This window comes from Alligator sinensis, unplaced genomic scaffold (assembly GCF_000455745.1).
Source record: "Alligator sinensis unplaced genomic scaffold, ASM45574v1 scaffold1840_1, whole genome shotgun sequence".
Classification (NCBI taxonomy): domain Eukaryota; kingdom Metazoa; phylum Chordata; order Crocodylia; family Alligatoridae; genus Alligator; species Alligator sinensis.
Window position 1 is genome coordinate 150,507 of NW_005843337.1, and position 12,619 is coordinate 163,125.

At 45.9% G+C, this 12,619-nt stretch overlaps 1 protein-coding gene across 1 annotated transcript in view; it reads left to right on the forward strand.

The window, feature by feature from the left end:
• Positions 1 to 5,355: 5,355 nt before the first annotated feature.
• LOC102387317 (probable ubiquitin carboxyl-terminal hydrolase MINDY-4) overlaps positions 5,356 to 12,619 on the forward strand; it is a gene marked incomplete at its 3' end in the record, with an annotated part of 38,553 nt that continues 31,289 nt past the window's right edge. Inside the window, exons 1-3 of the mRNA XM_025194899.1 lie at positions 5,356 to 5,462; positions 9,400 to 9,519; positions 9,927 to 10,132. Coding sequence (XP_025050684.1) covers positions 5,370 to 5,462; positions 9,400 to 9,519; positions 9,927 to 10,132 — 419 coding nt within the window. The remainder of the gene's footprint in view (positions 5,463 to 9,399; positions 9,520 to 9,926; positions 10,133 to 12,619) is intronic.

The following is a 12,619-nucleotide window of genomic DNA, read 5'->3' on the forward strand; positions in this document are numbered from 1 at the left end:
AGCGAGTAGCCATTGTGCCATGAGCAAGGGGGCATGTCATAAATAAGCCCCCAACGGAGTTAAATGCTCCTGCCACAATGGGCGGAGCAGGCAGTTTTACCCCCCTTTTCCTTTCCTGTTTTGTCATGGCCACCTTATATGGGCGCATCCTATGTCATATATCCAAGTATGAGTAGAAGATTTCAGAAGCTAGTATTTTACGTTGCGTTTCAGTGATAGTAAGTAAAGGTTCCGTCCCATTATGTAAATTTGTACGATTTTATTGGCTGGATGCAAATTAGCCCGAAAAGATGGTTAGCTATTGGCTCGCTAGCCATATATAGGGTTAAACAGTTTCTGCCCAAGGCGGAGACCTCTGCGACGACCTCCGAGCACGCTGCCCGGAAATCTGAGAGAGGGCTAACTCGGTCGTCAGCGAAGCTGCTCCTCGTCTTGTCAACCACCTTCAAAAGAACGGGTGGACTGTCAACTTAGAGAAATCGCGTTTACATCCCACCGCAAATATCACATTTTTAGGTACAACCTTCGACGGCACCACCAGACGCGGCACTACTCATGGGGCCCCAGACGTGGAGCTGTTAACCCACCCTCTGCCAACAGACAGATCACTCCAACAACTCCTGTGCCACCTCAACTGGTACCGGCATTACATCCCTCCTCTACACCTGCCTGTCATCGCAAAGTTACAGCGTCAAATAAGTGAGAAGACCCGAAAGTCCACACCTTGGACGGCAAGGGATGATGGACACCTCCGACGCCTCTTAACAGCCATCAAAAACACCTTACTTACCACTATTAATCTGAGCGAACCTTTAGTCGTCACCCTCAGATATACCGCCACCCACGTATGGGTCATGGCGCATAATGGTCGTGACGAAGTCATCTTCACCACGCATAAGACCCTGCAGGCCGCCCAAAATCGTTATGGACAATTAGCGAAGACCCTTCTTGCAGGCCAGCTTGCCAAATCACTGTCATCGGGTCACGGGACTCTTAGAGCCCCCCTTGCAACCTTGATACCTTCAATAGACCCAGAAAGGGTTGACCCACACTTCTAAGGGGAGCCCAAAACGTGGAACACGTTGGTCATTAACCATCATTATCACTGGTATTGTTGGAAACATGAAGACGCGACACTCATCCCTGATCCACCCAACGACCCCCCACCTGTCTTATACGGAACCACGGATCCTGCGTGGATTGGGTCGGAAGGAACGTCCCGGAAAGGAGGAGGCTATGGATACTATTGTAAGCCGTGCCATCATGCAGAAATATTCAACCCGATCCCAGAAGAAAACTCGCCTCAACTTTGTGAACTCCTAGGTTTTAAGGCGGCCGTGCAACACTGCCTCCATCATCACGATGACACGCTCCCCGTTCCAGTCATAGCAATTGACTCCATTTACGTTTGTAAGATTGTGACGGGCAGAGCAAGAGATGGAAAATCGATCCGTTTGGAGGGATATTAGGGAGGTGATTTCCACCTTTATGACCCCTCCTCCCGTAAAACACATGCGCTCGCACAGGCCCGACACCGACCCAGTACATACAAGTATCGATAAGTTGCTAGAAGACCCTTTGCGACACGACGTGGTACTGGCAGCCTCAACTCGAGAATCGTCCCATGAAGCAGATCTGTTCTTAATATGGCTCCACGAACAATGGGGGCACCCCGGACCCCAAGCCAGCTATCGGAGATGGAAGCTCAAAACTCAAAGATCGGGTCCGTATCCCTCCCAAGCCGATTGGAAGCGGATCACCAAGAATTGCGAGGCCTGCACGAAGGAAAAATGCCATCGTACTAATCACCATGTTGGTGCACTAAACCCAGAACACTTCTCTCCCGGGAAGACGTGGCAAGTAGATCTGTTAGGACCACTACCAGGGGCAAAACCGCCAAATAAGGGACTAGTCGTCGTCAACTTGGGGACCCGCCAATTACAAGTCATCCCTTTACGAAAAAGCAATGCTACTGCCATCTGACCGCTGCACTTGCAGCCTGGAAAATCCCACACGAAATCCAATCAGATGGGGGACCCCCATTCAATTCCAACGCGCTGGACAAATTCGCCCACCTCCATGGCGTCTCATGACACCTCCATTTGCCATACCACCCACAATCCAATGGTGTCGTGGAAAGACATATTGGCTTATATAAAGAACAACTTCTAAGGGGAGGAAGGACGTAGAAAAACTGGACTAAGCACAATCATGATGTCCTTATTTCACTGAACACTACCAAACCTCTATGGGACGAGGCGACACCCCGAAAACCCTTGCCCTGGAAACCTAAGTTCCAACCCGACGAGTCAGTGTGGGTCACGATACCACACCCTCGCCGATCCCGTCCAATAGTCCAAAAAGGAACAGTTCGTCGGTCCGAACCGTATCCAAACACTTATTCTGTTTTATTAGAAGAAAATCCCGACTGTCCCCTCATTATAGCACACCATAATTGGTTAACCCAGCGCGCCCCGCTGACGAATGTTCAAGATAACTAATACTGTTATAAGTCTTGTCTTCTACGGGTCCCTAAGTGAGGGAATCGACAACAGCGAGAGGGGAAAGAATTATTCCAGCCTAGCAGAGCATCCCCGTCCGCGTACATTATCGACCCTACACTCCGAGAAAATGAGGAGACAAGAAACTTCCTTTTAGAAAAACCCAGGCAGTACTCGGGATGATCTTCCTCGAACACCGTGCTAACTATGCTGTCAGCGTGGGCTGAGGCGACCGACTCCAAGGATGGATTAACTGTGTGTATACGTTTACCCATTTCAGTGACCAGTCCAGTGTTAAACCCCTATGTATATGCCTATAATGTTAGCGATTGGCTTCTAGCCAGGAATAGGGACAACTCCCGCAATGTAGTTGTGGATACCAGGATACACCAACAATCACTCTTACAGCACAACTACACACGGGCTCAAAATCTAACTGTCAGGAGTATGACGACTACAAGTTGCACAAAAAGTGTTGCAAGCCTCCTGGGTGACCCAGTAGAGGATTCCCCAGTTCCAATTTACTGTTCCAAAGTACCATGGGGAATCAACCCTGAGGGAGTCCGCTGGGCCAGGCCCGATAACTCCCTAGTATGGGACCCGACAAAGTCCAACCCATCGTGGTTCCTAAAACTTCCGCCTGGGCCTCTAACAAGCACTGCCCTTGACTACCGCACCTCGCTGGTTACGTGGGACGCCACCCTAGCCCTTAATATTTCTGACCCATTAAAGTGGTCCTCGTTCTTTTATCCCGTACAGAGGGCAGCTACCCTTTGTCATGACCCAAAAGGCATGATTGTGTGTGTGCTTCGGCACCAGAATTATCCCCGCCAAGTTGCAGAGCATTGCACGGGAGAGTTTCCTGTTGCAGAGGAAACCCCGGTGCAGGGACGAGTTTCCCCCCTTTTCTGCAGCTTCTTTTGCAGAGTGCATTGCTCATGTTGCAAGAGGAATGCACGGTGCAAAAGAGTTCCCGCCACCAGTATGCAAATTCGTTCCCTGTGATTGGCTAGTGTTAAATTATTCACACATGGCAGCTAACGATTGGTCTATTAGCCGTATAAGAGGCTTGAGCAGCTTCCGCCCAAGCCGAAGAGGACTCCACATCCATCTCGTGGGGACTCTGGGTACACGGCAGGGTAATAGAAACCGTGTGTGAGATCCAGAGGAGCGTGGCGGCCTGATCCACCGCCCACCTCTTCCCGTCTTCTGTTGTCTGTCTGTAACTGCAACTCAATCAAGCTTTCCAGCCTGCACCACTGCCATCTCGGTGTAAGTAAACAATCTTTAAAACTACCGATACGCGTTTGTGCCTAATTCCAGCTCGACGGCCTTCCCTCTCCAACCCAGCGTGCCCGCACATGGTGACGAGGATGGGATCAGGAGAGGGCTCGCTAAACTGGAATTAGTTAAGAGTTGTCCTTAAAAAAGTGGGAAGCGCGGCGTAGCAAGCGTCGCCCAACTGGAGATGCATATCGTTCACCCAGAGCATCCGGAGTGCTGCACCGTGGAGCCTAACAACCTCCACGAGACCTCACCAACCCTGCGTGCCCGGGCTGCTGGCCACAGCCCGCGTGCAGCACGAAAAAGGGCTCGGGTCGCTCCCGACCCGCACACCCTTAGCCAGTGGTGTCATGGATACGATCGACCGCCCAACACCACTAAATTACCCAGGGAGCTAGCTACTGACAGATGGAGGAAACAGAGTTGCGCCAATATCAACACCCCCGCCCTGGTTGGCCTACTATGGGCCTGGCCTGTTCAGACAGGCGCCTGTATACTACTCTTCAAGCCACGCTAACAAATGTAAATTGTTTCTTAGCTAGCATATTACTTTGCCCTCCCTTAAAAGCATTAATACATCTCACCCAGGTAGCCCGACCATACTTCGTCGCCCTAGGCACCACGCCCCTGTTTGGAGTTCCCTTTTGGGTACGGAGCGTGGCTTACAAGCCTTACAGTGGGTATTCGAGGGCTCTTTTGGCTGGGGAGGACTAGGTATAGGCAAGGCATGAATAGCTATAGCGCAGTTGGCTGAACAAATTGAACAACTAGCCAACAACACTGCAAAAGGATTTTCCCTGATAAACCAACAAATGCAAGCCACGTCACACATGGCAATACAAAACCGGCTGGCCCTAGATGCCATACTAATACAAGGTGGGCTATGCCAATACCTTAATTTATCCACAACGCATTGTTGTATCAGTATCCCGAACATCTCTGTGCCATTAGAACAACAAATGGAAACAATAAGAAAGATTGCAGCAGATACGGATAAGGTCTCCGAATTGGGAAAAGGATGGTTAGCTGATTTCTTTAGTTGGATAGGATGGGATACATCTTCCTGGCTCATTCATTTGTTAACTCCCCTTATCACTGTGTTATTACCGTTTATAATGATTGCGCTAATTATTTGTATGGGATGTTGTGTTGTACAATTAATCAAAAACCGTTTGGTGAAGTTATCCGCTTTCGTGTATACCCGTTTGTCGGAATTTCCTGAAGCCGACGAGTTCGTGGACGAAGAAGCCATCTAAACAAACCCGTGCATCTATTGTGCCATGAGCAAGGAGGCATGTCATACACGAGTCCCTGGAACAGTTAAATGCCCATGTCACAATAGATTGAGCGAGCAGTAAAACCCCACGCCGAGCAACTGTCATTGCCACCTAATATGGGCATATCCTGCGTCAACAATCCGGTACCATACCTGGTGGTGCGTCATTGGTTAACCCGCCTTATAAAAGCCCGTTTAGTTTCTGCCCGAGCCGGAGACCTCTGGAAAACCCCTAAGAGGCAATCAGCGGACTGATCAACCCCGACATCTCCCGGTCAACGACCGGCCCGACGTACCCCTTCTCTGGCATGCTCGCTGCGTTCACGAACTTGTCGACTCGTCGTGTTACGTTAACTGTAACTCAGCAAGTACTCCTCACCTACGCCAGTGTCATCAGAGGCGTAAGTAAAATTTCTTTGTAACCAATACGCTGTCTCGGCCTCTCCATCCACTCGCCTGCCTGATGGCCTCACTTCGCTTACTGGCCCCGCTCTTCTGGACACTCCCTTTTTTTGTCCCCTGGAATCAGTTAAAGGCTTGAATCCCACCACCGCCCACAGTGGCAGCCCACAGCTAAAAGCACGTGGCCCAAGTTGCCAAATAGGTTTGTGTTCCAAATGAATAAATGTGAAGAGCAGGAGAAATACTGTGAGCATGCATGGCCCAGCTGTGCTGTGAAGGAAGGAGTTACGCCGGTGTACAGTGTGCTGCAGGGATATGGGGTGAGCCACCCTCGGGGGCAGGAGGAGGAAAGGGGTTCAGGGGTTTACGGTATGTAAAAAGCAGGAGAAACGTTGGGGTGCTGCCCAAGGGTTTTTTGGAACTGCATTGCAAACACTGGGAACAGTCCAAAAAAATAGTATTTTCTAAATTAATCTGAACATTGAACTGCTGGACCAGTAAAGATTTGCAAGAATCACACCTGGTGTCTTGTAGCTGCATTGCAACAGACAGTCCGGGGATTTCCCAGTGAAGCTAAGTGGAACCTGGCGGAGAAATCGTTGCAGAGCAGGGGCAATGCCATTTTTGGCCGTATGTCGGATACACGTTGAAAAACTATTATGATAAAAATAATCCTGTTGACACAATTTCCCATGCTAAAAATAAAACACGTCTAAGGTGGCTTAAGTACAACGATAAAAAAAGACTAACACGATAATCAAGGTCAAAATGTGCATCTTCAGACTATATTAAGCTAGTGAAATGGTGATTTGTCATGTGTATGTAGGAAAAGCGCTACATGGACAAGCACCCCAAGTTACACTACTGAAGCTTAGGAGGCTCCAGTCCTGCCCACATGAAACAGCAGCCCTTACAAAGCAGTAAGAGCTCTCCACTGGTGTATAGTCTTAAGTAAAGCTACATATATAACAAGAGAAACCTTTAAAAATTTGGGATAGTTGGGGAGTGATTGTTTTCCTTTCAGGAACCCCTAATGTGAGGCTATCCAGCTGGAGAAGGTGAGAACTCTCCTTGTTCTGCAAGTCCTGAATATCTTTCCCCCTCGAGGCTACCAGGTCTCAGAAAAGGCATGTGTGCATTCCCAAGGCCTAAAGAGACAACAAGTGGAAGGGCTCATGGAGGGAAACAAGGGAATGACTGAAAGACTAGAAAAACAAAACAGCAAAGAAGGGGAATACCTAGTACAAGGCTTGAAAATGAATTATTAAGCGAGAAGAACAACGTTTACTTCATCTGATATTTTATAATAGATGTTTTAGAAATAAAGCAGCAAATGGAACATTAAAAAACAGCAACATATAAATTCAAGGCATTCAATACAAGGCAGGGAGCATGCTGGTTATTGCAGCAGTGAATCTGGAGAAGATATAAATCAGCAAAATGACCAAAAGGAACACCCCCAAACCCCCAAATGCAGCATTCTGGAGGCTGCCTGCCCAGATTAAGTTGTTACAAGTTCAGTAAAAGAAAAGAAAAAAAAAAAAAAAAGGAAAAGTCCCATTTCACTCCAGTCACTAAGATCTTTGCAAGAACAAGCACAGAAAAGTAGCTGAATAACCAGCATTAAATAATAAAACAGTACTTCAGGATCTAATCTTCCTAAATCCAAAGGAACTGAAGTCCCATGCGCGCGCTTACAACAGACATTTCAATTAAGATCATAGAAAACTGTTAAAAACGGGGCTTCTAGACATATATCTTGAAGTGATCATTAGAATAAATGGACAAATTGTAGCAATTTAGTTTAAAAAGGCTTCCCACTTGCACCAGAAGTTCTGGTATTCATTTCCTAGGACAAGGCTTTTCAAAGCACCCTCACTTTGCGACATGAGTATTAGCTGCATCACTGCACACAGCTGCTTGCAGGATTGCTTGGGAGAATCCATCCACTTCCTCGTTAGGGGGAGGAGCTCTCCACCTCTTTATGACATCGTCTCCGTGGCAACATAGCCATGACACTGCAACTGACAACACACGGTGGGCATGCTGCAATCTGAGCCCTCTGCTCCAGGCATGCAAGTTGTTAATGGCCGGGTAGAAGAGCAGGGACAACCTGCCTGACTCGTGTTCGATCAAGTACAGATCACCCCTGTGCTTTTTGGGATAAAAATGGATAACTGCTTTGTGGAGGAGGTCGCTGCATCTGTGGTGAGAGAATTTCTCAGTAGAAAGGTAAAATTTGTCTCCTTTTACTCCGGTTAATAAGATCTTTGAAAGGTTAACAAAATAACCCAGTCATCTGAAGGCTTGAGATGCTGCAAGGGGAGCGCCGAGGCTGTTTTCTAGTAATTTTATTCTGAACTGTTAACACCAGCCATCAGCAATCGAGAGATGTGAGACTACATTTCCCACAAAACATTTCTTTAACAGTAACACTTCGAATACAACAGATACCTTCAAAGAAAGGGGAAAAAAAACAAAACCCAACAACTTTTGCATAGTGAAAAATAAATCTTTTGCTGAAAAGGGCTGTTTTTGAATCTATTGATGCCTCTAGAAATTAAGATATCAGATGATGTAATTTAAGACATTCCCTGGCAAACGTTCCTTCTGTTCTTGCGCACGCTCAACACTGCACGCTTCTCTAACCTAATTCAGAGAGTCGCCGATGAGGAAGCAAAAAGAAAAAAAAGTATAACACAACTTTTTATTAATAATGATGCTTTAAAAGTGACACCTTAGATTGAGAAAAAAATGTTTTACTTTTCAGAAAGTCACACCCATCACCTTGGAAAGCACCAGACGTTTAGACAAAAATGACTAAAACTTCCAGAAAATTTTAAAGAGAGATACCTCACACAAAGCATTATATGCAGCATTCCTGAAGTTATATTTTTAGGTTCATTCAGCTTCCAAGTCTGCGTATACAGACTAGAGCTAACATCCTATCAGCAATTACTAGGCAGGCCTGCATTGGGCTTTACATATATTCTTCAATTTGCAATATTCCCTCCATATGCACTTCTGCTGATGAGCTCTAGCATATGCCAACTGAAAGATGCCACCTGCAAATGTTATACCTTCCACACTGGAAGTTACTAATTTGCTATGTTCCCTACAACCAACAGTCGCTGCTTACTTGAACCAGGATCTTCATGAGCAAATGGCACTTTTTAAGGTTAAAAAAGTACTTTGGCACAAAATTAAAATGGCAATTTAAACACAGTTGTATTGCTAAAATGTGACCAAGCTTCTTCCCCCAGCACCTATTTCATATAGTCTCTGATTTCATTCTGCCATGAATGAAAATACATATTGTATCAAAAAAGAAGGCTATTTTTGCAATAGTTTTGTTTTTTAAAGTGACATTCCTTAAACATAGATTTAAACTCAGAACTATAGGTCCTGCAATCATTCATTAGCAAATCTCACCCCTACATGTGTCTTGAAGCCTGGTGGATTTTTAAAAAATAAATCCCATTTGCAGGAATAGGAACTTTATTTCCTACAAATGTGTAATCTGCTTTACTGTATTTTAAGTTCAACTTTTCCCTGGTTAACCCTGAACTTAGCATCTCATTTCACTGCAATGTTGCACTGAGGTTTAAGGAAAAAAATACATGTAACATTTAAATGCAAATGTAGTATTTGAAGCTGGTAGCACTGTCATTTTTGTGATGAGCTCAATGCAGTAAGACTGAGGTTTGCTTTGCCTTATGTAGCAATTTGCTGGCCTTTGCTCAACGCACAAGTGGAATTTTACATTCAGCTACTGAGCAGTACTGATGTAAGGCATAAAGAAAAAAAATGAGAACGTAAAATGTGGCTTAAAACAAACAAGTTTGAGATTAAATCCAATCTGGAGAATAGCACTTAAAGTTTATACTGTCTGCTGCAGTGCATCTAAAACAGCCTTTTTTCCCCCCCTCTCTCAAGGGTTTAAAAAAGACTATGGCCACCATGGACCAGGAATTTCCACGCTCTGCTCTTAGCATCAACAACAGAAATGAACTCAGAAATGTTCTCCATATACAGTCTCTGTACAAAGAAAACAAGGTAAGAAAATTGAGTTTTGTACCAGACCAACCAATGCCCTTATAGGGTCACAGCCTTATGTCTACAACTGTGCTGAAAATGCTAGTGAAATAAGGACAGATGAAAATGAACTCTTCATGCTTCTGCACAGGGCCCGATCATGTTATTCAGCTCATGACTTTGCGATATGGTATTTTCAGTCCTGATCCTGTAACATAGTTCACTAACAATTCAACAATCAAAAGTGGCCACTGGAATTTGCCAACTACTGTCCTGTTAAATCCATGTATTGCTCCCTATATTTCAAAATATCCATGTATTTGATTCTGCTTGACACTTTTCTTTTAAAAGCTTGATAGCAACTGAGGAAAACTAGATGCTTCATTTCTACTTTTATAAATTATATTTAATCTTCCCCCTCCCAACAGGCCAAGGAGAACCCACTGAAAACAACTCTAGAAATGATGACAAACTATTTCCTTGAACATTTTGGAAGCGTGAGTAGCATCATTTCAAATTCTGTGGCATCACTTCCTCCGAATAAACCCTCCTTCGTCAGTACAGCAGACTACTCCGAAGACGACATGCGTGGGAATACAATACGATCTGATGCATTTAAAACTGAAGCCTACAGGTACAGTCTTTTTGCCTTTACCGTAACCCCTACAATTATTTCCAATTTCTAAGAATGCAGATTCAGTTCCCACCTTCAGGTTGCATGCATTTTTACTAGCTACACAGGACAACCAACTTTAGATAACTACATGCTAGCAATAGCATCCTGCCATCAGTGCAGAAACGCCAGCAGGACCAATGCTAAAAAAAGTCATCCTTTAAAATTGTGGGGTGCTCTTGACTGCACTTTCTGCTGCTGCACTTATAGCATTTGATAGTATTACCTCTACTCATTTAAATCATGCAAGACAATTACAAGTCATCATCTGACCCCAGTTCTCTTTCCTGCCTGCGGCAAGGAGCCAGACTTGATCTACTGAAGTCCCTTCCAACCCAAATATCTATGCATGTGTGAATTTCTAGGATTGGTGGGAGTTTTGAATGTGAATAGCTGCCACTTGAAGTAGGAATAAACATTTGAAAAAAAAAATATATATATATCTAACATAGTATATGTAAAAAAAGGTGTGGTTTGCACCTCAGTCTACTACACTTAAGTTTACACAGCACTATTTCTATCCAGAGATATCTACATAGCTAGCTGACAAACTCATCGTGTGTAAGCACATTCAATGATCAAGTCAGGCAGAAATTCATAGGTTTCTAAAAAAATATGTTGTCAAAGGCTTATCAAAAATCCTCTTCCCATGTATAAGGCCTTTGCAAGCCCCGGATGACCGCCTAGCCATGCACCCGAGCAGGCTGAAGCAGCCCCGGACTCTCTTGCTGCAGCTTTCTAATAACCCACTGGCACTAAAATACTGCCTTGCTCATCCCTGCTGCAAGACTAGCAGCCAGAGGTATGAAATGCTGCATTTCTTTGCAGCCTGGTGCAAGCCCCTTTTTTTGTTTGTTTTTAAGTAGGTCGATCTCATTATTCTTTCTTTAAATATAATATTGCTTTAACTAGTTATCAGTCTCTCCCTGGTATTGAAATCAGCTCTGAAACCCCGCGCGCTGCCGCCCCCTGAGCTGCACAGGTCTTGCGCAGCGCCCCACTCTACTGCCTGGTGTCCCGCCCTCGCCCTGCCTTATATAGACTCGCCCGCGCCGCGCATGCGCAGCGCAGCACACGCGCCCCAGGGGAAGTGGGAATGCGTGACCAGTGAGAGGCCACCCTGGGGCAGAGTGGCACCGGCCACAGGAAGTGAAAGGGTTTTGCGCTCTTCCTGCAGCTCCCCTGTGGAACTCTGTGGTCCTGAGCCTCCAGAGCCCGGGCATGCGCAGTTCTTCCCTGTAGGGGGAGAGGGGGAGAACGGAGTGGGAAGTCGCGTTCTTAAAGACACACACGCATGCACGCGTAGCTCAGCCCCTGCGCTGGGGGATGCAGACAGGGGATTCCTTCTGCTCGCTGCCCACTCTTCAAATGCCCCTTCCCTGGGGGCAGCTGGAGAAATTAAAGGGTTTGCACCATGCAAAAGGGTTTGCACCATGCAACTGGCAGCGCCCCAACAGCCTGGGGGTGGGTGCAGAGCAAGCCCCCTGCAGCCCCCGGGGGACTTGCTCCATCTGTGCCTTGGGCTGAGATGATGCTATGATGTTCCCTTCCAATAAAAAAGGGATTTTTTTTTGCCTTTGATAAGTACACCCTGTGTGCTTTAAACCCAAAAGGAGTTTAACAACAAGCATGAAGGCTTGTATTGTTATGTTACAGGCTTGCTCCCCACTCCTGCCACCAATGCTTTCTAAGACAATCTCATGATTTCTGCAGCTCTTGATGCAGCCCTGGACTTGACCGTACTGAAAAGGCCTTGCAATAAGCAGACAGACCAGAAGGCTTTACTACAGATTGGGGGGGAAGTGCAAGAAAAAGCAAGGGACATCTACTGCTCCCCTTCTTTTAATGCTCTCTGTGGTCTGGCACAATGGCACAAGGAGCTTAATGGGCTTTATGCTTTTCTGTGAATCATCTAGCATTAGCTTAGGTCGTGGAGAGAAATCCTGGCCCTAGCAAACTCAGTAGTGTTGCTATTGAATTCAGTCGAGCCACCATTTTCTCCTTGTATGAGAGACCAAAAGTCTTGTACTGGATAACTTTTATTGGACCGATAGTATGGTTGGCATATATTTTGAGTTTTGGTATCACAGTACAGCTCCTTGGGACTCTGGGAAAGAACTGGGCATAGCAGGACTAAACAGTAGATGGGCCAAGGACTCATAAAATCCCACGGGCGAATAAAATGAGGACGTAAAATAAATTATCAGGTAGCCAACAGACAAGATGTGTTATAACAACTTGATGTACCTGGCTTTTATTTACAGAAATCTCTTGGTCTGCTATTTAGCAGAGTTTTACACAAGCCCTTGTTCCATTTAGCTCTGTTGTGCCTGCCTCTCCCAGAGATACAAGGAAGTGTATTATAATACCCGGAAAGCTTTTCCAAACCTATCCCAGCTGTGCAGTTGGTTCAATGCAAGATATCACCAACAAAAAATAATTGCCTCT